Source organism: Salvelinus alpinus, chromosome 3 (genome assembly GCF_045679555.1).
Source record: "Salvelinus alpinus chromosome 3, SLU_Salpinus.1, whole genome shotgun sequence".
Taxonomy (NCBI): Eukaryota; Metazoa; Chordata; class Actinopteri; order Salmoniformes; family Salmonidae; genus Salvelinus; species Salvelinus alpinus.
Window position 1 is genome coordinate 8,255,172 of NC_092088.1, and position 27,594 is coordinate 8,282,765.

Genomic DNA, 27,594 nt, shown 5'->3' on the forward strand with positions numbered 1-27,594 from the left:
TTCAAATGGTTTGTCTTTCCCAGTCACCCTCTGAATGGGACACATACACAAGCCATGTCTCAAGGATTAAAAATCCTTCTTTAACCCGTCTCCCCCCTTTCATCTACACCGACTGAAATTGGATTTAGCAGGAGTGTCATGGATGGATCGCGCTCACCCCCCACGCGAACCATGAAAAGCCCCCCAGACCATTATTCCTCCACCAAACATTACAGTTGGCACTATGCATTGGGGCAGGTAGCGTTCTCCTGGCATCCACCAAACCCAGATTTGTCCCGTTTCCAGAGTCCAATGGCGGCAAGCTTTACACCACTCCAGCCAATGCGTAGCAGTGCGCATGGTGATCTTAGGCTTGTGTGCGGCTGCTCAGCCATGGAAACCCATGAAGCTTCCGACAAAGTTATTTTGCTGACGTTGCTTCCAGGGGCAGTTTGGAACTCAGTAGTGGTCCTGTTCTGTGAGCTTGTGGCCTACCACTTCACGGCTGAGCCGGTGTTGCGCCAAGACATTTTTCACTTCACAATAACAGCACTTACAGTTGACTGGGGCAGCTCTAGCAGGACAGCCATTTTGACAAGCTGACTATGATGCCAAGTTGAAAGTCACTGAGGTCTTCAGTACCGGACATTCCACTGCCAATGTTTGTCTATGGAGATTGCATGTCTGTGTGCTCGATTTTATACACCTGTCAGCAATGGGTGTGGCTGAAATAGCCAAATCCACAAATTTGAAGGGGTGTCCACACACAAAAGTACACAGTTGTCCCTGAAAAGAGAACCTACGGAAGACCAAAATATAACAGTCATTGTACACTATGTCAGTACCCCCCCCCCCCCCACCCACCCAATACTAGAACATAAAAACAGTTCCGGTACAAGAATGTGTTACTTTCGGTACTTCTGTCAAACACGTTTCACGTCATATACAGATTGAGAGGATCAAGTCCATCTAGTAATTTGTCTGAAAGTTCTCTAGCTAGCCAGGCTAGCTGACAGAGTAAGCCACGTTTGAGAAGCGAGAGGAGAGAAAAGAGACAGCTTCTTTTAAAAACATACCTCTATGCCTACAGCGTGACAAAACTGGCTCCATAAGCAAATTACAATATTAATATATTAAGTCAGCAACAAAAAGAAAGAAAAGGCCCTTTTTCAGGACCTTGTCTTTCAAAGATAATCAATAAAAATCCAAATAACTTCACAGATCTTCATTGTAAAGGGTTTAAACACTGTTTCCCATGCTCGTTCAATGAACCATAAACAATTAATGAACATGCACCTGTGGAACGGTTGTTAAGACACTAACAGCTTACAGACGGTAGGCAATTAAGGTCACAGTTATGAAAACTTTGGACACTAAAGAGGCCTTTCTACAGACTGCGTAAAACACCAAAAAAAGATGCCCAGGGTACCTGCTCATCTGTGTGAATGTGCCTTAGGCATGCTGCAAGGAGGCATGAGGACTGCAGACGTGGCCAGGGCAATAAATTGCAATGTCCGTACTGTGAGATGCCTAAGACAGTGCTACAGGGAGACAGGACAGACAGCTGATCGTCCTCGCAGTGTCAAACCACGTGTAACACCTGCACAGAATCGGAACATCACACCTGCGGGACAGGATGGCAACAACAACTGCCCAAGTTACACCAGGAACGCACACTCTCCATCAGTGCTCAGACTCTCAGCCTATTGCGGACAGAGGCTGGACTGAGGGCCTGTAGGCCTGTTGTAAGGCAGGTCCTCACCAGACATCACCGGCAACAACGTCGCCTATGGGCACAAACCCACCGTCGCTGGACCAGACAGGACTGGCAAAAAGTGCTCTTCACTGACGAGTCGAGGTTGTCTCACCAGGGGTGATAAAATCAGATTCGCGTTTATCGTCGAAGGAATGAGCGTTACACCGAGGCCTGTACTCTGGAGCGGGATCGATTTGGAGGTGGAGGGTCCGTCATGGTCTGGTGCGGTGTCACATCATCAGACTGAGCTTGTTGTCATTGCAGGCAATCTCACCGCTGTGCGTTACAGGGAAGACATCCTCCTCCCTCATGTGGTACCCTTCCTACAGGCTCAGCATGACAATGCCACCAGCCATACTTTATGGAAATTGTCTCTGGTTCGGGCGTCAGTTAAACTGCAGTACCGACACAAAGCTATAGGCCCAGTCAAAACCATGCTTCTAGACCAGAACCCTGGCCCCTTGAGCCCTGGGTGGAGCATTGCGCCCTGGGAGTTGAAATACACTCTGAATCATAGTATAAATGTGTACATTTACATTTGAGTCATTGAGCAGACGCGCTTATCCAGAACTTAGAGGAACTAGGGTTGAGTTCCTTTGCTCAATGGCAGACAGATTTGTCACCCAGTCTGAGATTCCAACTAGCAAGCTTCAGAAACGAGCTTAAGTGTTTGTTGCTTTGGCACTAAACTCTTTCATTTATTATAACAGAAATGACTTAACTGTAATGGATTCTAGGTCTATTGAACGTTATAGCTCAGCAAACCCTGATATGTATCAAATAAAATAAAAATTTGAGTTCTGTAATTGTCAACAAAAAAATAAGTTATCAGACATGGTTTTGCATAAGGGAAATTTCAGATGTTGCATTATTTAATATTTGCGTTTATTTTTGAAAGAAAGTTGTTCTATCAGTTAAACATATTGTTCAATGTTTAAAAAACAACAACATTAAGCCCAGTGGTTATTCTCCGACTTCAGCCAATACACTTCCTGTTTTGTTGTATCAATACAGCATCAAGTATCGTCTTGGTATGGCTGGCAGGTAGCCTAGTGGTTAAGAGCATTGTGCAAATAACTGAACGGTCGCTGGTTGGAATACGTGAGCCGACAAGGTGAAAAATCTGTCGGTGTGCCCTTCAGCAAGGCATTTAACCCTAGTTCCCCCTGTAAGTAAGTCTCTCTGGATAAGAGAGTCCATTATTGGGACAACACTAAACCGTTTTATATTTAACCAGGTGCAAAGGAGGGTTTTTTTTTTTTTGTTAAGGAGCATGGTTTAGTAAGTCATGTTTCAGAGGATGCATGACTTGACCTTTGCCCCTCTCGAGTCTGTTGGGGGAGTTACAGCGACGAGATCGCAATTGGTTATCACTAAATTGAAAAAAAAAAAAGACACGATTACCTTTTGTGCAAAAAACTGTTGAGTTTATTGTTGAAACATATTTATCCATCACTAACTGCCGAAGATATTACCATTTTATTTTCATTCAAAGGCTACCATGAGTTGTTTTTTTTGCCAAATTTGCAGAGACGCAAAAACGCTGATCTTCACAGTCAAAGACGTAAAAACAAATGTTGCATTGACTGAGGGGAGTAACTGACGACGCACAGCCCTTGCCAAATAAACCAATCTGATAGCTACTCATGTGACAAAAGAAAAATCAAGACAAAAACCAACATAACATTGCCTAGTTATCACAAAGCCCCACTCCAAGCTAACAGCCTGAAGAGATAGCAGATAGGACACAGGCACTGTCCTGTAAGCACGAAACATTCCCGAAAGGGGGCGGTACTATGTGCATTTGTCCAATTAGAAAACGCTCCTTTTGGTTCTGTTGCAAAACCTTGTACGATGTGCCCCAAAACTCACCCCCAGGCGTCTGAGGCCATAGTCAGCAACCCAATGTACAACAAATCACTCATGTTCATATGCTGATAATACATTCACACTGCAGTGAGTCAACCATTCACTCTCCCATGCTGCCTTGTACTGGGAAAGCTACAGTAGAAAGCTACAGTAGAGATGGAGAAAATGAGGGGGGGGGGGGCTCTTAGGCAGACAAACAACAAGTTGTTGCTCTGTGAGGTGCTGGGCCTCGTTATCACAAGGACATTTCAGCTCCTCTGACTCCAATGAGCAAAGCCATTATGCTACATTGTCAGTGAGTCAACTATTCACTTTTTTTTTTAACCACCTACTTTGAAAACATCACAAGGGGGATAAACATGACAAAAACAGGCTACATTTTAGGAGTCTACACTAGCATGATAGCCTATAGTTATACAGTAAACTTGCCCGGCTTTTCATTAAAAAAAAAAAAAGTTTAGGACCATTCACGACTAACACAGTTGAGTGATCAATCTCATGTTTGAGTTTGATGAAGCATACTGGAACAGGTCAAAGCTGCTTGTAGCCTACGCCACTCAGCTGTGTGAGGCGGGAGTGAATCAAACGTCACATGGCGGCACAAGAGAACCTCCTTCAGCTAAACCCCCCCCCCCCCCGACTGCCCCTTCACCTAAACCCCCCCCACGCCTTCACCTAAACCCACCCCCACGCCTTCACCTAAACCCCCGACTGCCCCTTCACCTAAACCCCCCCCCCACGCCTTCACCTAAACCCCCGACTGCACCTTCAGCTAACACCCCCCCCCCCCCCAATTCAGCTAACCCCCCCCACCCACGACTGCCCCTTCACCTAAACCCCCCCCCCCCCCCCCACGGCTTCACCTAAACCCCACCTAAACCCGACTGCCCCTTCACCTAAACCCCCCCCACGCCTTCACCTAAACCCCCGACTGCACCTTCAGCTAACCCCCCCCCCCCCCCCCCTCCCCATTCAGCTAACCCCCCCACCCACGACTGCCCCTTCACCTTAAGCACCAAATGCTTAAGCAGTACTCCTAATGACGACGTCAAAGAACTAGTCTCGTACTGATTGTGTTGTCGTCGTTGCAAACTAAGTGCTCTACAAATTACCTCAAAACTAAAGGGGAACCAGAACAATTGTATTGCAGGAACTGATACCTAGCCTGTAGTTTTGCAAATATGAGAAATCATACGACTGACATTCACTATGAATAATCAAACAATTTCATATCACACAGGGTGTTGTCAACAAGGAAATTGCACGTTATAAATAGGCCTAGCCATTGTCTCTCAGAGCAGCAATATGACAACCTCAACACCCTGACCAAACTAGGACACTAAAGCGAAAGGTAACAAGCTTGTGCATGTTTATTACAACAAAGCTTTTTGTAATGATATAATTAGGCCTATAGGGAAGATAGCTTTGCTTGATTAAGTATAGAGCATGTATAGGGGAATGTGACAGACTGACTGCATGATTGATTTAGGGAGCGTGTTAAATAGTTTGCAGCAAAATTACTCTGGATCTGAATCATGGAAAGGCAACATTATACATGTCGATACTAACATCTATTACTTAAAATCAGAAATCCACACGATCAGAAAGTGAAGTGAAACCCTAACGAAACATAAATGAGGAAATTGAAAACATCTACCTAATAAAGCCCCACTAGCTTTCACTACCCACACTCCCTTGGGGCCTACCTACCCACTCCAAGATTTACTTGTCCTACACACTTTGTCCCCGTTTTGTCTCAACAATCATTTGTTAGGACTTCTGCATTAGGAACGTAGTTGGGGCGAAAGAACTTTGAGGATATGAATGCATTTGTTTAGATGAGAAAGATAGGGGCCCCATCATGCACCTGGATGGACTACCTCAAGAATACATGCTGTCTTTCAAATGACATTATTATTTTTAAGTGAACAGGAAAACAGGTTAGAGTAGGGATAGATTGATTTGAGACGACAACAGTACTATACTTTGGTTCCCTAAAAGATGCTCCACGTAAAGGAGAGGGTACAGACTTAATGTAGACAGATGTAATAAAAATAAAAGCAGGTGTAAGAAATACATTGGCCTAGCTAGATACTGTGTTTAACTAAATGCATCACACCAACAGCTGAGCTAAACTTAGCTAGCATGAGGACTGCCACAGCCTGGAGGTGTGTTGGGTCATTGTCCTGTTGAAAAACAAATTATCGTCCCACTAAGCACAAACCAGACGGGATGGCGTATCGCTGCAGTAGCCATGCCTTGAATTCTTTTTTATTATTTAAACACACTGACAGTGTCGCTAACAAAACACCCCCCCCCCCCCACACAGCATAACACCTACCCCGCCAACCTGGGAACCACACATGCAGAGATCATCCGTTCACCAACTCTGCTTCTCACAAAAGACACGGCGGTTGGAACTAAAAGAAATTCAGACTCATCAGACCAAAGGACAGATATACACCGATCTAATGTCCATTGGTCATGTTTCTTGGCCCAAGCAAGTCTCTTCTTATTATTGGTGTCCTTTAGTAGTGGTTTCCTTGCAATTTGACCATGAAGGGCTGATTCACAGAGTCTCCTCTGAACAGTTGATGTTGAGATGTGTCTGTTACTTGAACTCTGAAGCATTTATTTGGGCTGCAATCTGAGGTGCAGTTAATTGCCAATATCTGAGGCTGGTAACTCTAACTTATCCTTTGCAGCAGAAGTAACTCTGCGTCTTTCTTTCCTGTGGCGGTCCTCATGAGAGCCAGTTTCATCATAGCGCTTGATGGTTTTTGCAACTGCACTTGAAGAAACGTTCAAAGTTCTTGACATTTCAGGCTTGACTGACTTTCATGTCTTAAGGTAATATACTGTCGTTTCTCTTTGCTTATTTGAGCTATTCTTGCCATAATATGGACTGGGTCTTCTACCAAATAGGGCTACCTTCAGTATACCACCCCTACCTTGTCACAACTGATTGGCTCAAATGCATTAAGGAAAGAAAGTCCACAAATTAACAAGTCACACCTGTTAATTGAAATGCATTGCAGGTGACTACCTCGTGTAGCTGTTTGAGAAACTGCCAAGCTGTCAAGGCAAAGGGTGGCTACTTTGAAGAATCTAAAACATTAAACTATTTTGTTTAAAACTTTGGGTTACTACATGATTCCATGTGTTATTTCATAGTTGACGTCTTCGCTATTATTCTACAATGTAGAAAATAGTAAAAAAAATAAAGAAAAATCCTTAAACGAGTAGGTGTCCAAACTTTTGACTGATATATAATATAGCCATCGTTAGCGCTAATTTGCTGCCTCCTAGGAAGCGTCATAACACAATGATTAGCCAACGTTAACCAACTACTACAAAGTCAATGCTGCTTCATCAGCTAGTTAACTACACATCTTGAATGTGCATAAAGTGAAGGAATAGGTTTAAAAAGTATCAGTGACATGGCTAAATGACTTGGTTAGTTAGCAATTGGCTACTGTGTTGTTGTTAACGAAACGAAAGTAACCTGGATACTTTGTTTCTCTCCACAACTTTAACTAGCCATCTTTGATACAACTAATCATACATTCGACATTGTATCATATTACCTGCGGAGACGAAAAACAGGGCAAGGCACAGCATGGCGGAGCTGTGTGAAGTCCCTCTTGTTGTGTGGAGTATATTTGAATCTCGGGTGTAGTTCTGCGAGCTGCTATGCAGGACGGGTGCTTGCTCTTGGTTTATATCACACAGCTTCTACTGTCTTTGTTTATAGGACGCCTCACCGTCAGCTGACCACTGAGCCCCGACATGTGACCATCTTGTCTTGGCGTCTTTGATTGATTGATTGATGTTTCCACAAATAACTATTTACTGTCATTTTTTGTTGTTGTTGTTGCTTTTAAAATAGATAGTATATCATTATTTATGAACATAATTGCAAATATGTGTAGACAAACATTCTCATTGTTCATCCCCACATTGACTAAAAAGGCTATAGGCACTTTATTTCTCATCACAATTGATCTTTAGCTAGTAGCCTATGAGGTGATCAATATGAGCACATTTAATTTTTGTATTTTACCTTTATTTAACTAGGCAAGTCAGTTAAGAACAAATTCTTATTTATAATGACGGCTTGCACATGATAAGATCACCGATCACTGTATTCAACTGATCTAATTCAACTTGGTTTGATTTCTACTGAGGGTTTGGTACTCAATTTATCCCGTTTACATACAAATAAATAACCCACTGTTCCCCGGGCGCCGAAGACGGAGATGTCGATAATGGCAGCCTCCGGCACTTCTCTGATTCAGAGGGGTTGGGTTAAATGCGGAAGACACATTTCAGTTGAATGCGTTCCGTTGTACAACTCACTAGGTATCTCCTCGGGGAATATGTAGACGTACTACTGTGATGTAACGTAATTGCGCCAGATCACATTTATTTGATGTGATTTATTTTAACAGGGTGGATTGTGACAGAGAACAGCCATATTTCCTCAAAATAAAGGTTTTATTGCGTTGGGAACGATATGGTGCAACAGCACAAAGCTCTAGTTAATGACACTCCAACGGAACTGATACTTGTCATTTCTGTATTTTACTGTTGTGACTCAATCAGGGATTCAAGATGTTATTTTGTACAGAGGTTGCTTACCGTTATTAGAATGTATTTTATTGGAAATGTCATTAAATTAAGATGCCCTATGTTTATCTTGCATATATTCCTTTACATACAATTTGACTTAAATGTGAATGGTACACGTTTACTATATATATATATATATATATATATTACGTAGAGGTCCCCTGGAAAAAGTTAAGTTAGTCAAAACGCACCAATTTGTCAAACTGTCTGCGTTACTGTAGACTGTTTAGTCTACACATTTATCGTGGGCCGTGAGTTTAATTTCTACCAGCTTCTACGTTTAAACAAAGGTAGGCTACAGACTCCTGCCAAATGTTTTTGCTTTTTAAAAGTGTTCATTAAAATCGCTTTTGGGGTGACAGATCATGATCTCATTCAGGAAAATAATTGCGTAATTTGAAAAATGCAGCTGTCATAGTTTTTTTTTGCTGTCATTGTTTTTTTTGCTGTAGCCTAAGTATTATTTTCCATATGGACATGTATTTGCTTGCATTTTTCTTAAATATAAAAACTAAGCCCAAAGTAAATGATATTCAAATGAGCAACGCAAAACTTTTGAATCACGCACTAAGGTTTTACAGCAAACTCAGTTTAAAGGGTACCTTTTTATTTAACTTAGGCAAGTCAGTCATTCTTATTGTCAATGACGGCCTAGGAACCAGTGGGTTAACTACCTTGTTCAGGGGCAGAACGACAGATTTTTACCTTGTCAGCTCGGGGATTTGATCTAGCAACCTTTTGGTTACTAGGCTACCTGCCGCCCTATACACCTGCTACTGCTATTGATATGAATCGTTCAGTATTAGCCTACATTTACGGTTGGTTTGCTCATTTAGGTTGTATTTTTTGGGGGGTTTATTGCTGACACTAAATATGTCACTTAGTTATGTAATAAGTGGGATCCTACAATCGTATTTTTTGGGTATTTAATTTCCGGGGGTTTTTTCCCACCAGAAGGATCTTTCTCCAAATGTTCCTACATTTTATTAGTATTTATCTTCAGCTGGAGCTCAAGCTTAGTGGTTCTCATTTGAACCCTCGGTCATATTTTGTGAAGAAGAGTAACAGTGTTTTTGTACAGTATCTTCATTAAATTGGGTCTAAATACATCTGCTTATCTCTTTACTATTTCCCTACATGGTAGCCTACCCACAATTGTACATTTACACGTGGATCATTTAGGAGACAACCTTGTCCTGACTTACAATCAGGCAAATCCTCAATCACAGATTCTTTCCAAGTTCACTTGTGAAATTCTGGGCATTGGATCAGGTCATATAGCCTACTGTAACATTACCACAGTTTGGGAAACACATATGGCTGTGTTTACACAGGCAGCACAATTCTGATCTTTTTTTTGTTTACTTATTGGTCTGTTTACCAATCAGATCATTGGGAAAATGATCAGAATTGGGCTGCCTGTGTAAACTCAGCCATAGTGAAGGATGCTTAGAAATGGATCCTTAACGACCACAAAAGGGGCAATAATATTAGATACTCAGATTGAATAGTAACCTACAGATAGATTGCAATGGTAGAATTGTAAATACTCTATCCAGTGTTATTCCCTAAACCCCTCTAGTCTAGGTCATTGTTTTTGTCTGAAGTTGTTGAATACTGAAATAATTAGAGTTTTGTTTTGTTGTAATTCCTTCGACGTGACTGAAGGACAAAATACATGAGATGTGTTTCAATCCATCCCATTTGTTTTCAGGTTTGCCGCAGAGCTGTGGGGACAAAGGTGATAGACATTAATCACTGGAAAACAAACAATGGATGTCCACGAGCCTGAAGACAAGTGAGTTAGCAGCCTAGTTATGTGTTCACTTTTTATCCTGACATCTTAACTGTTTTAGATACAGTATCTAGTCCCTCTTTTTATCCTGACATCTTAACTGTTTTAGATACAGTATCTAGGTTCTGTGAAACTCTGGCTAGTCCCTCTTTTAATAATGGTTACTGGTAAATTATATTGTAACATGCACCAAATGGTAATGTACCCGATAGGTTAGCCTTTGGATTGGAAGTGTGTCACGAGCTCCTCCAAGGGAGATACCTGTTTAGGGAGATACCTCTTTAGGGACTGTGGCCAGAGTGCTCAACTTGAGGTCAGCCAGGCGTCCGGGGATCTAATGCCCCCTAGTGGTCACACCTTGTCCTACAGAACATTTTTTAAATTTGCTGAGTTTAATTTAACTAGGCAAGCCAGTTAAAGAACAAATTCTTAATTGCAATGACGGCCTACCCCGGCCAATTGTGCACCACCCTATGGGACTCCCACTACAGTCCCTGGATTCAAACCAGGGACTGTAGTGATGCCTCTTGCACTGAAATGCAGTGCCTTGGACCGCTGCACCATTCAGGAGCCCACTTTAATCCCACATTTAGTATCATATGTGTCAAGTAATTACCATTTTACCTTGTCATTTATTTGTGGGCCTACATACTACATGTCATATTAAACTACACAAATAAACCCGGGTAACAGTTGCTTCCTCTCCTCTGTCATCCAACAGAAACAATGGCGTGTGGCTGATCTTTTTCATGCTGGGTTTAGGAACTCTCCTGCCGTGGAACTTCTTCATGACAGCCACCATGGTAGAGCACGGCATTAGTTCTCATCGTCTACTTTCAGCCTGAACGATAAATGAATACCAGAAATACAATGGCGGAGCGTTTAGTGAGACGTCTTTATTCAGTCTGTATTCTTTTCCAAATATGTCTCAAGTGTTCCTTTTCCAGACCATCTTTGATATTAGCTTGTGATAATTCACAGAGATACTGATACCCCCCGTATCTATTCATTAGAATAATTAATTTGAACAAGTATTTTTTTCAAGTGCTCAAAGCGCTTTACATAATATTTGATACATTATTGTACTGCATCCACTACCAATGAATAGCACTTAGCTGGGTGATGCACGATAGCCATGTTGCTGTAGAACCTTTCGCCACACATTAGCAATGAACTAAAATGAACGGTCTGTCCTCTTGTCCCTCTACAGTATTTTACCAGCCGTCTCAGAGACCCCACCCAGATATCAACCGACAAGCCCTACGACCGTAATCCTATGGAGACCAGTTACAATAACGTATCGACACTTTGTGCCATGGTACCTTTACTGATCTTCACCTGTCTCAACTCAGTCCTGCATCACAGGTTAGTTAGACCACCACTTCACCCCCACCCGCCCCACAATATCTTGAGTTTCCTAATGCGTTAAAGCACGACTCCAAAAAGTCAAATCTTCATATTTTATGGGACAAGTTAATATCATAGTAAATGTATAGCTTGGCCCAGCTTGGCTCGGTAGTGTTAAAAGTGCACTAACCAGGCAGAGGACCCACTTGTGATCAACATAAGATTGACCTCAGATTATTTGACTCCAACTCCCAGGATTCCTCTAAAGTTCCGGATCACGGGCAGCCTGGCGGTGATTTTGGTGCTGTTTCTTATCACGGCCATCGCGGTGAAAATAGACATGGCCGTGGTCCCTTTCTTCACATTAACCGTGATCAAGATTGTTATCATAAACTGTGAGTTTTCTTTAGCCTACGGCCTCATTTTTGGCCCCTTCTTCCTTCTGTTTAACCAGTCAATTCTTTCCCCTTGAGTTGTCCTGAAAGCACCATTAGACCTCAGCCACCCTTCAATGTGGTCTGTCTTTACTTTACATTTTGTTAATTTAGCACAGTGGTTCCCAAACTGTGGGGCACGCACCCTGGTAGGGCACGGGTAAATACCTTATTTACATTCAGACCCTAATTCAGACCCTATTCAGACCCTAAGTATTCAGACCCTTTGCTATGAGACTCGAAATTGAGCTCAGGTGCATCCTGTTTTCATTGATCATCCTTGAGATGTTTCTACAACTTGATTGGAGTCCACCTGTGGTAAGTTTAATTGATTGGATGTGATTTGGAAAGGCACACACCTATCTATATAAGGTCCCACAGTTGGCAATGCATGTCAGAGCAAAAACCAAGCCATGAGGTCGAAGGAATTGTCCGTAGAGCTCCGATACAGGATTGTGTTGAGGCACAGATCTGGAGGGGGTACCAAAAATTGAAGATCCCCAAGAACACAGTGTCCTCCATCATTCTTAAATGGAAGAAGTTTGGATCCACCAAGGCTCTTCCTAGAGCTGGCTGCCCGGCCAAACGGAGCAATCGGGGGAGAAGGGCCTTAGTCAGGGAGGTGACCAAGAACCCGATGGTCCCTCTGACGGAGCTCCAGAGTTCCTCTGTGGAGATGGGAGAACCTTTTCCAGAAGGACAACCATCTCTGCAGCACTCCACCAATCAGGTCGTTATGGTAGAGTGGCCAGACGGAAGCCACTCCTCAGTAAAAGGCACATAACAGCCCACTTGGAGTTTGCCAAAAAGCACCTAAAGGACTCTCAGACCATGAGAAACAAGATTCTCTGGTCTGATGAAACCAAGATTGAACTCTTTGACCGGAATGCCAAGCGTCACGTCTGGAGGAAACCTGGCACCATCCCTACGGTGAAGCATGCTGGTGGCAGCATCATGCTGTGGGAATGTTTTTCAGCGGCAGGGACTGGAAGACTAGTCAGGATCGAGGGAAAGATGAATGGAGCAAAGTACAGCGAGATCCTTGATGAAAACCGCGGGATGTTCCCCAATGCTGGAAGGGGGCCCCGTGAAAAAGTTTGGGAACGGCTGATTTAGCAGACGCTCTTATTCATTCAGCTGCCAAGAAGACAAATACAGTAATTATCTCTAACCCAAATGTATTTTTAGACTGAGAAGTAAGATTATTGAACACTCAAACTGCATATTAAATGTTAGCTTCATGTTTGTATGACTGGACTCGGTGTTATTGACTGTGTTTAGTATAATTTTTTTTAACCTTTCTTCAGCCTTTGGAGCTATCCTGCAGGGCAGTCTGTTTGGCATGGCAGGCCTTCTGCCCGCCAAATACACCACACCCATAATGAGTGGGCAAGGCCTGGCAGGCACTTTCGCTGCCTTCTCCATGATCTGCGCTATCGCAAGTACGTCTGAGACATGATACACCTTTTTATTTCAGAATTAACACATCTACAGATATATATAATCATAAAAAATACATGTTTTTACATTTTTACTAATAATGCTTTAGAATAAAGTAAAATAATTAAGTCCACCTCCACAAAAGACAGTTGAGGCAAGTGATTAGTAGTATTGAAATTAATTCATAGACTCCTTTGGGATATGTACATGTTACCATGTCTGTAAATGATTCATATACAAATGTAAATGGTGATGGTGTGCCTGGAATTAAGATTATATGACTTTTGATATGGCTGTACAAGTGATGTCTCTCCCTCCCACTCTCTCTCCTCTCTCTCTCCGTCCCTCCCACTCTCTCTCCTCTCTCTCTCTCTCCCTCCCTCTCTCCGTCCCTCCCTCTATCTCTCTCTTCTCTCTCTCTCTCTCCGTCCCTCCCACTCTCTCTCCTCTCTCTCTCTCTCCCTCCCTCTCTCCGTCCCTCCCTCTCTCTCTCTCTCTCTCTCTCCCTCCCTCTCTCCGTCCCTCCCACTCTCTCTCCTCTCTCTCTCTTTCCCTCCCTCTCTCCGTCCCTCCCTCTCTCTCTCTGTCTCTCTCTCTCACACACCCCAGGTGGCTCAGCACTAAATGATGTTGCTTTTGGATACTTCCTCACAGCCTGTGTAGTGATCATATTGGCCATAATGTCCTATGCGATCCTCCCTAAACTGGTAATAAACTCTGGATTTGAAATGTTATTGTTACATATATTTGACATAAAAATGGGGTTAGGAGATGCTACTCGATGATAATACAACTAATACAACTAATACTTCATAATACAACTAATACTTCATAATACAACTAATACTTCATAATACAACTAATACTTCATAATACAACTAATACTTCGTAATACAACTAATACTTCATAATGCAACTAATACTTCATAATACAACTAATACTTCATAATACAACTAATACTTCATAATACAACTAATACTTCATAATACAACTAATACTTCATAATACAACTAATACTTCATAATGCAACTAATACTTCATAATACAACTAATACTTCGTAATACAACTAATACTTCATAATACAACTAATACTTCATAATACAACTAATACTTCATAATACAACTAATACTTCATAATACAACTAATACAACTAATACTTCATAATACAACTAATACTTCATAATACAACTAATACTTCATAATGCAACTAATACTTCATAATACAACTAATACTCCATAATGCAACTAATACTTCATAATACAACTAATACAACTAATACTTCATAATACAACTAATACTCCATAATGCAGCTAATACTTCATAATACAACTAATACTTCATAATACAGCTAATACTTCATAATACAACTAATACTTCATAATACAACTAATACAACTAATACTTCATAATACAACTAATACTTCATAATACAACTAATACTTCATAATACAACTAATACTTCATAATACAACAAATACTTCATAATACAACGAATACTTCATAATACAACTAATACTTCATAATACAACTAATACTTCATAATACAACTAATACTTCATAATACAACTAATACTCCATAATGCAACTAATACTCCATAATACAACTAATACTTCATAATACAACTAATACGTCATAATGCAACTAATACTTCATAATACAACTAATACTTCATAATACAACTAATACTTCATAATACAACTAATACTTCATAATACAACTAATACTCCATAATGCAACTAATACTTCATAATGCAACTAATACTTCATAATGCAACTAATACTTCATAATGCAGCTAATACTTCATAATGCAACTAATACTTCATAATGCAACTAATACTTCATAATGCAACTAATACTTCATAATGCAACTAATACTTCATAATGCAACTAATACTTCATAATACAACTAATACTCCATAATGCAACTAATATGTCATAATGCAACTAATACGTCATAATGCAGCTAATACTTCATAATACAACTAATACTTCATAATGCAACTAATACTTCCTAATGCAACTAATACTTCATAATGCAACTAATACTACGTCCCCTTTTCATTCTTCAACTAATACTTCATAATGCAACTAATACTTCATAATGCAACTAATGCTTCATAATGCAACTAATACTTCATAATGCAACTAATACTTCATAATGCAACTAATACTCCATAATGCAACTAATACGTCATAATGCAACTAATACGTCATAATGCAGCTAATACTTCATAATACAACTAATACTTCATAATACAACGAATACTTCATAATACAACTAATAATTCATAATCAACTAATACTACGTCCCCTTTTCATTCTTCACATATTAATTTACCAGTGTATAAATGTCAAATATGTAATACTTCTAGTTCATCTCTTCTGTTTCGTTAAAATCCCTAGACAGTGTGAGATAATTGAATGTAATTTCGTGTCTTTCTGAACCTTCCTTTAGGAGATCTACCGATATTACAACAAAAGACAAGGAGGAAACAGGCTTAGTAACGAGGGGAACAGGCCGGAAGGTAAACAGGTTTAGTAACGAGGTGAACAGGCTGGAAGGTAAAACAGGCTTAGTAACGAGGGGAACAGGCTGGAAGGTAAACAGGCTTAGTAACGAGGTGAACAGGCTGGAAGGTAAACAGGCTTAGTAACGAGGTGAACAGGCTGGAAGGTAAACAGGCTTAGTAACGAGGTGAACAGGCTGGAAGGTAAACAGGCTTAGTAACGAGGTGAACAGGCTTAGTAACGAGGTGAACAGGCTTAGTAACGAGGTGAACAGGCTTAGTAACGAGGTGAACAGGCTGGAAAGTAAACAGGCTTAGTAACGAGGTGAACAGGCTGGAAGGTAAACAGGCTTAGTAACGAGGTGAACAGGCTGGAAGTTAAAAAGGCTTAGTAACGAGGTGAACAGGCTGGAAGGTAAACAGGCTTAGTAACGAGGTGAACAGGCTTAGTAACGAGGTGAACAGGCTGGAAGGTAAACAGGCTTAGTAACGAGGTGAACAGGCTGGAAGGTAAACAGGCTTAGTAACGAGGTGAACAGGCTTAGTAACGAGGTGAACAGGCTTAGTAACGAGGTGAACAGGCTTAGTAACGAGGTGAACGGGCTTAGTAACGAGGTGAACAGGCTTAGTAACGAGGTGAACAGGCTGGAAGGTAAACAGGCTTAGTAACGAGGTGAACAGGCTGGAAGGTAAACAGGCTTAGTAACGAGGGGAACAGGCTGGAAGGTAAACAGGCTTAGTAACGAGGGGAACAGGCTGGAAGGTAAACAGGCTTAGTAACGAGGTGAACAGGCTGGAAGGTAAACAGGCTTAGTAACGAGGTGAACAGGCTGGAAGGTAAACAGGCTTAGTAACGAGGTGAACAGGCTGGAAGGTAAACAGGCTTAGTAACGAGGGGAACAGGCTGGAAGGTAAACAGGCTGAGTAACGAGGTGAACAGGCTTAGTAACGAGGTGAACAGGCTGGAAGGTAAACAGGCTTAGTAACGAGGTGAACAGGCTGGAAGGTAAACAGGCTTAGTAACGAGGGGAACAGGCTGGAAGGTAAACAGGCTTAGTAACGAGGTGAACAGGCTTAGTAACGAGGGGAACAGGCTTAGTAACGAGGTGAACAGGCTGGAAGGTAAACAGGCTTAGTAACGAGGTGAACAGGCTTAGTAACGAGGTGAACAGGCTTAGTAACGAGGTGAACAGGCTTAGTAACGAGGTGAACAGGCTGGAAAGTAAACAGGCTTAGTAACGAGGTGAACAGGCTGGAAGGTAAACAGGCTTAGTAACGAGGTGAACAGGCTTAGTAACGAGGTGAACAGGCTGGAAGGTAAACAGGCTTAGTAACGAGGTGAACAGGCTGGAAGGTAAACAGGCTTAGTAACGAGGTGAACAGGCTTAGTAACGAGGTGAACAGGCTTAGTAACGAGGTGAACAGGCTTAGTAACGAGGTGAACAGGTTTAGTAACGAGGTGAACAGGCTTAGTAACGAGGTGAACAGGCTTAGTAACGAGGTGAACGGGCTTAGTAACGAGGTGAACAGGCTTAGTAACGAGGTGAACAGGCTGGAAGGTAAACAGGCTTAGTAACGAGGTGAACAGGCTGGAAGGTAAACAGGCTTAGTAACGAGGTGAACAGGCTGGAAGGTGAACAGGCTTAGTAACGAGGTGAACAGGCTGGAAGGTAAACAGGCTTAGTAACGAGAGGAACAGGCTGGAAGGTAAACAGGCTTAGTAACGAGGTGAACAGGCTGGAAGGTAAACAGGCTTAGTAACGAGGGGAACAGGCTGGAAGGTAAAACAGGCTTAGTAACGAGGGGAACAGGCTGGAAGGTAAACAGGCTTAGTAACGAGGTGAACAGGCTGGAAGGTAAACAGGCTTAGTAACGAGGTGAACAGGCTGGAAGGTAAACAGGCTTAGTAACGAGGGGAACAGGCTGGAAGGTAAACAGGCTGAGTAACGAGGTGAAGAGGCTTAGTAACGAGGTGAACAGGCTGGAAGGTAAACAGGCTTAGTAACGAGGTGAACAGGCTGGAAGGTAAACAGGCTTAGTAACGAGGGGAACAGGCTGGAAAGTAAACAGGCTTAGTATCGAGGTGAACAGGCTGGAAGGTAAACAGGCTTAGTAACGAGGTGAACAGGCTTAGTAACGAGGGGAACAGGCTTAGTAACGAGGTGAACAGGCTGGAAGGTAAACAGGCTTAGTAACGAGGGGAACAGGCTGGAAGGTGAACAGGCTTAGTAACGAGGTGAACAGGCCGGAAGGTAAACAGGCTTAGTAACGAGGTGAACAGGCTGGAAGGTAAACAGGCTTAGTAACGAGGGGAACAGGCTGGAAGGTAAACAGGCTTAGTAACGAGGTGAACAGGCTGGAAGGTAAACAGGCTTAGTAACGAGGTGAACAGGCTTAGTAACGTGGTGAACAGGCTTAGTAACGAGGTGAACAGGCTGGAAGGTAAACATGCTTAGTAACGAGGTGAACAGGCTTAGTAACGAGGTGAACAGGCTGGAAGGTAAACAGGCTTAGTAACGAGGGGAACAGGCTGGAAGGTAAAATGACATCCATTTATGTTTAGTCAGATATGTAGAAATAAGAGAACGATAGTTGTCATGTTTTATGTATAGATAGGTAAATCCAAGCCATGCATCAACTTGGACTCTTGTTGAATATATTTTTATTCAAACATTTGTATTAGGCTACCAATTTTTAATGATCACGAAAGCATGTATTGGATAGCCTCGTTCCTTATCCCGTCAGAAAATGCTGCAGCGACTACAACAGTTCTCGACCAAGGAGAAGAGAAACAAACCGTGTCCATGTTGACCATCTTCAAGAAGGTATGCCAGAATTATTTTTGGATTGAGGCCGGAATTCAAACCATGGCTCGTTTTAGAGGAGGACACTAGACAGCCCACAATGAGGTTTTTAATTAAAGACATTTTCTCAGATGTTCACGGAGATCGCATTCATTGTAAACTCTGCACATGTTGGCTCAACTGTAAATTAAAAAGTTTGTTATAGCACGGATTAAATCCCGACCTAAAACAATTCAGGAAATTAATTGAAATTCTATTGATGAACTGAAAATCGTTACTGCGCTTTAAAAGTACATACAAAACACTACATTACATCATTTTTAGAGACACATTTGCAGACACTTATCGCTAATCGATAGCTGTCTCCAGCATGTCGAATGACCAGTCACTTTCATAGCATATTTTGAGTTTGAGTATTTAAAACAAAAAATATATTAATTTCAATTCACTTTCTGAATTGGAAAAACAATGAAAACCAATAACCTTTGTAGGTATTTAAAATGGATTATGAACCCACCATAGCAATAAATACTTTTTAAATGCTCGTTTTTCCATGACTTAGAAAGTAGATCCCTAAACTAAAGAGTCACCTTCAATCACACTTTTGATATTCTCCACTATACCTACCCTCATACTGCTCTCTATCGGAGTCATTAAAACTTGTTTTTCAACCACTCCAAAAATGTATTGTTTAACAAACTATAGTTTTGGCAAGTCGGTTAGGACATCTACTTTGTACATGTGTAACAGTTTAGTTTCCGTACCTCTCCTCGCCCCTACCTGGGCTCAAACCAGGGACCCTCTGCACACAACAACGACAGCCACCCTCGAAGCATCGTTACCCATCGCTCCACAAAAGTCGCAGACCTTGCAAAACAAGGGGAACCACTACTTCAAGGTCTCAGAGCGAGTGACGTCACTGATTGAAACGCTATTAGCACGCACCCCGCTAACTAGCTAGCCATTTCACATCGGTTACACATGACACAAGTCATTTTTCCAACAATTGTTTACAGACAGATTATTTCACTTTTAATTAACTGTATCACAATTCCAGTGGTTCAGAAGTTTACATGCACTAAATTGACTGTGCCTTTAAAAAGCTTGGAATATTCCATAAAATTATGTCATTTACATTTTAGTCATTTAGCAGACGCTCTTATCCAGAGCGACTTACAGTAGAGTGCATACATTTTTATTACATTTTACATACTGAGACAAGGATATCCCTACCGGCCAAACCCTCCCTAACCCGGACGACGCTATGCCAATTGTGCATCGCCCCACGGACCTCCCGGTTGCGGCCGGCTGCGACAGAGCCTGGGCGTGAACCCAGAGACTCTGATGGCGCAGCTAGCACTGCTATGCAGTGCCCTAGACCACTGCGCCACCCGAGAGATCATGGCTTTAGAAGCTTCTGATAGGCTAATTTACATATTTTGAGTCAATTGGAGGTGTACCTGTGGATGTATTCCAATGCCTACCTTCAAACTCAGTGCTTCCTTGCTTGACATCATGGGAAAATCAAAAGAAATCAGCCAAGACCTCAGAAAGAAATTTGTAGACCTCCACAAGTCTGGTTCATCCTTGGGAGCAATTTCCAAACACCTGAAGGTATCACGTTCATCTGTACAAACAATAGTACGCAAGTATAAACACCATGGGACCACGCAGCCGTCATACCGCTCAGGAAGGAGACACGTTCTGTCTCCTAGAGATGAACATACTTTTGTGCGAAAAGTGCAAATCAATCCCAGAACAACAGCAAAGGAACTTGTGAAGATGCTGGAGGAAACAGATACAAAAGTATAGATATCCACAGTCAAACGAGTTCTATATCGACATAACCTGAAAGTCCGCTCAGCAAGGAAGAAGCCACTGCTCCAAAACCGCAATATAAAAAGCCAGACCGCAGTTTGCAACTGCACATGGGGACAAAGGTCGTACTTTTTGGAGAAATGTCCTCTGGTCTGATGATACAAAAATAGAACTGTTTGGCCATAATGACCATTGTTATGTTTGGAGGAAAAAAGGGGAGGCTTACAAGCCAGAGAACACCACCCCAACCGTGAAGCACGGTGGCAGCATCATGTTGTGGGGGTGCTTTGCTGCAGGAGGGACTGGTGCCCTTCACAAAATAGATGGCATCATGAGGCAGGAAAATTATGTGGATATATTGAAGCAACATCTCAAGACATCAGTCAGGAAGTTGAAGCTTGGTCGCAAATGGGTCTTCCAAATGGACAATGACCCCAAGCATACTTTGAAAGTTGTGGCAAAATGGCTTAAGGACAGCCAAGTCAAGGTATGGAGTGGCCATCACAAAGCCCTGACCTCAATCCTGTAGAAAACTTGTGAACAGAGCTGAAAAACCGTGTGGGAGCAAGTAGGCCTACAAACCTGACTAAGTTACACCAGCTCTGTCAGGAGGAATGGGCCAAAATTCACCCAATTTATTGTGGGAAGCTTGTGGAAGGCTACCCAAAACGTTTGACCCAAGTTAAACCATTTAAAGGCAATGCTACCAAATACTAATTAAGTGTATGTAAACTTCTGACCCACTGGGAATGTGATGGAAGAAATAAAATCTCTACTATTATTCTGACATTTCACATTCTTAAAATAAAGTGGTGATCCTAACTGATCTAAGACAGGGAATTTTTACTAGGATTAAATGTCAGGAATTTTTTTGAAAAACTGTGTTTAAATGTATTTGACTAAGGTGTATGTAAACTTCCCGACTTCAACTGTATATTTAGAATGTGTAATATTGTTCTAATTCAAAACATTCAGTAACATAGCATTGTTGAAATATTCCCCATTTATTTTGAATGTGGCATTAACATGGCTGCCATAGAATGTTGTAGTGTTATATATAAATGCATCATAATGCAGAAACCCACGGGCCACCCTAACATGGCTGCCATAGAATGTTGTATTGTTATATATAAATGCATCATAATGCAGAAACCCACGGGCCACCCTAACATGGCTGCCATAGAATGTTGTATTGTTATATATAAATGCATCATAATGCAGAAACCCACAGGCCACCCTAACATGGCTGCCATAGAATGTTGTATTGTTATATATAAATGCATCATAATGCAAAAACCCACGGGCCACCCTAACATGGCTGCCAAAGAATGTTGTAGTGTTATATATAAATGCATCATAATGCAGAAACCTCAATGTCCCAACCATTCGATTTCTATCGCCCCAACTCTCCAAATAGGTGATCTAAAGTACTTTCTTCTCGACCCATTGACTGTAGATCTGGGTCCTGGCTCTCTCTGTATGTTTTGCCTTCACCGTCACCATCGGTGTCTACCCTGCTGTCACAGTGGATGTCAAGTCTACCGTCGCTAACGGAGGCGCCTGGGGTGTGTGTGTGTGTGTCTGTGTATCTGAATATCTATGACAAGAGCATGGTTTATGTGTTCATTTTACGGTATACTTACACACTTTTGATTTACAAGCCTTTTTACCAAAAAAATGACTGGTAATATGTGTTATTGTACGTTACCCTCTCCTCTCAGAGATGTACTTCGTCCCCGTGTGTTGTTTCCTGCTCTTTAACCTGAGCGACTGGGCCGGGAGAAGCCTTACTGCTGTGTGCATGTGGGTAAGTCAGCAACAAAACACATGATACAGAATGGAAGACATTGAACACATGATACAGAATGGAAGACATTGAACACATGATACAGAATGGAAGACATTGGCTCATTTGAATGAACATGCCTGAAACTAACTGCTACTTATTTGAATTGTGGATTTTGTGAACTAAGGATTCCAGCTCACACGAACAGAACAGTAGAGGTTACCCATAAGCCTTTACTGGCATGGTACATTTACCGTAGTTTTTTAAGAGACAAAAAAATACAAGTAAACTTTGAACTACTCTGAATTTAAGATAAATCCCTTTTGCATCTTATCTTGTGGTGACGTTGTGCATGTGATGCATGTATCAATCCAATTTCTATGCATTTTACAACCGGCTTAATTAAAACAAACACGGCAGTAACATTTTATTAAACAATGTTTTTATCGAATGTGAATTTAAGTCATCTTCTATCGAATAAAGCACTTATCAATTAGCCTTAGCACTATCCCTTAGCCTTGGCACTATCACTTAGCCATAGCACTATGGCATTTAATTGAATGTGCATGTGCTATGTCTCTTTCTCTGCCATCCACTTTCAGCCTGGGAAGGAAAGCAAACTGGTGCCCATTTTTATGGTGGCCCGTGTGATCTTTGTGCCTCTCTTCATGCTGTGCAACGTTCAGCCCCGCTACAACCTGCCTGTCGTCTTTCAACACGATGCCTGGTTCATCGTCTTCATGATCCTCTTCGCCTTCTCCAGTGGATACCTGGCCAGCCTCTGCATGTGCTTCGGGCCCAAGTAAGACCACTTGGCTCCTTCGCCTGGGCGAAAAACCAGATAGATTTGAAACTTTCAAGGTAGCCTACAGCCTGTTTGTAGCCTGGTCCCAGACATGTTTGTAGCCTGGTCCCAGACATGTTTGTAGCCTGGTCCCAGACATGTTTGTAGCCTGGTCCCAGACATGTTTGTAGCCTGGTCCCAGATCTGTTTGTGCTTTTGCCTACTGCGCCATTGGTGTTGTCAAGCCATGTTCTGCATGACATTTCCATAAGGAGTTGGCCAGACAGCAGAAACACACAGCCACCCAGGCCATACCTGATCCCCCCTCTCTCTCCCTCTTTCTCCTTTCTCTCCTTTCTCTCTCTCCTCTCTCCAGATTAGTTGCTCCTAATGAGGCAGAGACGGCTGGTGCCATCATGGCCTTTTTCCTGTCCCTGGGTTTGGCTCTGGGAGCATCCTTCTCATTCCTCTTCAGAGCCATTGTCTAAAATATCCCCCTGTGAGGAGCATGCATAACCCAAACATAACATAACCCAAACATAACATAACCCAAACATAACATAACCCAAACATAACTCTTGCATTGCAACAGATTCTCAACTGTTTGTGTATATTTTTAAACTAGTGATACTGATTCACTTCAAATCTGGTCATCCAAAGAACAGAAAGTGTGGCAAGTAGCTTAAGGCCTGTATTCAATCCGATCACGCTTTGTCGGCTAGGCTATGTGCTATTTAAAGGTCATTTACGATTGAGCGGACATACTGTATGCAGCATTTACCGTTGAAGTGGTCTTGCATGAATGCCTTTAAAAGGTGCATAGCCAGCAAGGCGCGATCAGATTGAATCCTGGCCTTATTAGTAGTATCAAATCAAATTTTATTTGTCACATACACATGGTTAGCAGATGTTAATGCGAGTGTAGCGAAATGCTTGTGCTTCTAGTTCCGACAATGCGGGAATAACCAACGAGTAATCTAACCTAACAATTTCACAACAGCTACCTTATACACACAAGTGTAAAGGGATGAAGAATATGTACATAAAGATATATGAATGAGTGATGGTACAGAACGGCATAGGCAAGATGCAGTAGATGATATAGAGTACAGTATATACATATGAGATGAGTAATGTAGGGTATGTAAACATTATATTAAGTGGCATTGTTTAAAGTGGTTAGTTATACATGTATTACCTAAAGATGGCAAGATGCAGTAGATGATATAGAGTACTGTATATACATATACATATGAGATGGGTAATGTAGGGTATGTAAACATTATATTAAGTGGCATTGTTTAAAGTGGCTAGTGATACATTTTTTATGTGTATGGCAGCAGCCACTCAATGTTAGTGGTGGCTGTTTAACAGTCTGATGGCCTTGAGATAGAAGCTGTTTTTCAGTCTCTCGGTCCCTGCTTTGATGCACCTGTATTGACCTCGCCTTCTGGATGGTAGCAGGGTGAACAGGCAGTGGCTCGGGTGGTTGTTGTCCTTGATGATCTTTATGGCCTTCCTGTGACATCGGGTGGTGTAGGTGTCCTGGAGGGCAGGTAGTTTGGCCCCAGTGATGTGTTGTGCAGACCTCACTACCCTCTGGAGAACCTTACGGTTGGTAGGATTCTTTTATTTGACAGCAACCAAACTAGAATGGAACATAGCAGAAGGTTTGTTCCTATCACATTCTATGCCTTTTGGATTCTGTAGCAATCCTTATGAAGCTGAATCCTTACTAGGCTACAGCAGTGGAGGCCGCTGAGGGGAGGACGGCTTATAATAATGGATGGAATGGAGTCAGTGGAATGGTATCAACCACGTGTTTGACAGCCTGGATGTATGTATATGCATGTATATGTATGTACAGTTGAAGTCGGAAGTTTACATACACCTTAGCCAAATACATTTAAACTCAGTTTTTCACAATTCCTGACATTTATTCCTAGTAAAAAATCCCCGTCTTAGGTCAGATGAATGCACTAACTGTGACTGTGATATGTGGTTGTCTCACCTAGCTATCTGAAGATGAATGTACTGACTGTGATATGTGGTTGTCTCTCCTAGCTATCTGATGATGAATACACTAACTGTGATATGTGGTTGTCTCTCCTAGCTATCTGATGATGAATACACTAACTGTGATATGTGGTTGTCTCTCCTAGCTATCTGATGATGAATACACTAACTGTGATATGTGGTTGTCTCACCTAGCTATCTGAAGATGAATGGACTAAATGTGATATGTGGTTGTCTCACCTAGCTATCTGAAGATGAATGGACTGACTGTGACTGTGGTATGTGGTTGTCTCTCCTAGCTATCTGATGATGAATACACTAAATGTGATATGTGGTTGTCTCACCTAGCTATCTGATGATGAATACACTAACTGTGATATGTGGTTGTCTCTCCTAGTCCAAATGAATCTAACTCAAGAAATCTGTCATTAATTATGACGTTTTTGGTCTTAGTCGCAGCAATTTTACATCTAGCTAAGATGTTTGGTGCAATATTTCTCAAATGAAAAAATGTGCATGAAAACTATTTGTCTCTCGTTGAATGACTTCATGTTCCCACTCCTACTAGGTGTAGTGCTGTTGTTACCCTTCGGGGAGACCAAACCGAACAAAAACGTCACAAAATGTTCATAATATATACCCAAACTGTACTGACTGGAAAGTGTAAGTCGCTCTGCATAAGAGCATCTGCTAAATGACAAATGTTGCTTACAGTAGTGTAATAGTATATGGTCTCAATGTAGTGTCCCAAATACAGTACTTTCAATTTGAATTATGATGGGATAAACACTAAGCAGCCTTCAAAAAGCCTACTTTACAGAAGTCGCCGAGGAAAACAATTCTATACCTAGTGTGGTATTGTTACGAAACCAATAACTAGCCAGCTAAAAATAAAACTACAAAAATCATGCCTAAACTCAAGATTCCTAACTCAAAACAAAAAGGCCATCGAACAAAGCTAGCAGCCTCGTCGGCTCTCCAAGCTAGCCCTCTGACTGACAATCACCTTAATTATACACAGCAGAGTAATTACCAAGGTCAGCACCTAGACCGCCACCTGGTGATCAAGTGTGGAAGTGTCTCCTGGATAGTGTGTCTATTTCCTAACAGTAACCTTCCCCCCCAGTGGAGAATATTATTAGTTGTCAATGGAGTGAGTTTGTGTTCATGCAGGACCTCCCGCCCTCACTTACCGTCAACTAATCATATGAATGCGGAGCTACACGGAGCCCACCGCAGTGTTACAAAATGAGGCACACGGCGATGCGGTACACAGCTCAATTTGGTCTCTGTATGCCTCCGGAGGCCCGAAATTGCGTCACACCCTCCATGACGCCTCCGACCACATTTTCAGATCAACATAAATTGGCTTTAACACTTGCTCTAGTCTTTTCTTACTAATACTGACTTTGTTGACAGTTGCTTAAGGAAAACGTGTACTTTAATTATATGACTGTGATATGTGGTTGTCTTAACCTTGCTACGTTAATAAGATTAATGCACTAAATTGTCTGGGCGTCTGCTAAATGACTGTAAGGGAAGGTAATGCGCCATTACTTTAACATCTCACTGAATGCATTTTAGAGTAGGTGGAAATGTCATGTAATTAAACACGTACCAAAACTTGACTATACACTTCATGAATAAAAAATGAAACCATGTATTTTTTTTACAAGTTTGTAATGTGTTTAGTCATTTATTAATCAACTCTTAAAGTAGATGGCACTGAAATAGTATTACAGTATATTGGATGGTATGAATGACCAAGGAAAAGGTGTTTACATGTTGTATGCCAAAAACGTACTCAATGATACGTTGTAATTTCCCGATGGTTTTGTGTCCAGGCGGTGCCTCCCTGTTTGTCAATTTTCTTCCGTTTGGTGCCTAATGAACATGACGATGTGAGTCTTCACTCAGGATGTGAAAAACCCTGTCTTCTAGTTCTAAATTGTTGGCAAGGGAGCAGAAATAGACTGGCACCCAGGCTAAAGCCTGGCTATCAAATGCGATCCACTTCCCAATGTGTCACAGAAGCAGGGCAACTAGAAACAACTCTTATGATGACCGTTCATTTCTACACTGTGTCCTGGAGTTTAGATGCCACCGGGGGTCCGCAACAGGGTCCATTGGAAGGCTCCGGATCATTCTTCAAGACCGTAGGCCTCACCACGTCAATGTCCCGCTCCAGATGATCCAGCAAGCCCGTGACAATACCGGGAGCAGCGTGGAAGTCAATCAGAAAGTATCCACCGCGCGTGTGTCGCTCGTTGTGTTTCGATATCTTGTACGGTAGAAGTTTCTCTCCAAGGTTCTCCAAGCCTCTCACCACAGCGCCTCGTTCCATCAAGGTTTCCACTGTGCGCCGCAAAAGTGCCGCGGTCTCCGGCCTCTGCATGGCCTTTACAATGAGAGCAAGTTCATATCGAGGCATGATTTATAGTTTGTGAAAGACAAGAACAGACAGTAATACCGTTTAAATGTCCAGACTCACAAAAATGTCCTTCATTTACAACGTTTCCCGGACGTCAAGTGCCATGTCGTGAGACGGTTAGAGATGACGTAAAATATATACACTAGACTGTACCAAAGGTGGAGGGGTGGAGGTATGGCGCTTAAAACGT

The 27,594-nt window shown here is 42.0% G+C and overlaps 3 protein-coding genes across 7 annotated transcripts in view; 1 reads left to right on the plus strand and 2 right to left on the minus strand.

Annotated features, from left to right (window-relative positions):
- psap (prosaposin) overlaps window positions 1–7,346 on the minus strand; it is a 29,707-nt gene extending 22,361 nt beyond the window's left edge. For all 5 annotated transcript variants that reach the window (XM_071391358.1, XM_071391361.1, XM_071391359.1 and 2 more), the window contains exon 1: window positions 7,192–7,346. In XM_071391358.1, the coding sequence (XP_071247459.1) occupies window positions 7,192–7,225 (34 nt within the window). In that variant the 5' untranslated portion in view covers window positions 7,226–7,346. The remainder of the gene's footprint in view (window positions 1–7,191) is intronic.
- LOC139569961 (equilibrative nucleoside transporter 1-like) lies at window positions 6,117–27,514 on the plus strand. Its single transcript, XM_071391365.1, has 13 exons — window positions 6,117–6,454; window positions 9,951–10,034; window positions 10,753–10,834; window positions 11,242–11,396; window positions 11,634–11,773; window positions 13,120–13,254; window positions 13,862–13,959; window positions 15,714–15,783; window positions 18,511–18,590; window positions 21,844–21,952; window positions 22,109–22,194; window positions 22,776–22,975; window positions 23,334–27,514. The coding sequence occupies exons 2-13, from the start codon at window positions 10,009–10,011 to the stop codon at window positions 23,443–23,445; spliced, it is 1,293 nt and encodes a 430-aa protein (XP_071247466.1). The 5' UTR covers window positions 6,117–6,454; window positions 9,951–10,008; the 3' UTR covers window positions 23,446–27,514.
- Window positions 26,397–27,531, minus strand: mrps6 (mitochondrial ribosomal protein S6). Its single transcript, XM_071391366.1, has one exon. The coding sequence runs from the start codon at window positions 27,402–27,404 to the stop codon at window positions 27,048–27,050; it is 357 nt and encodes a 118-aa protein (XP_071247467.1). The 5' UTR covers window positions 27,405–27,531; the 3' UTR covers window positions 26,397–27,047.
- Between the last annotated feature and the right edge of the window lie 63 nt (window positions 27,532–27,594).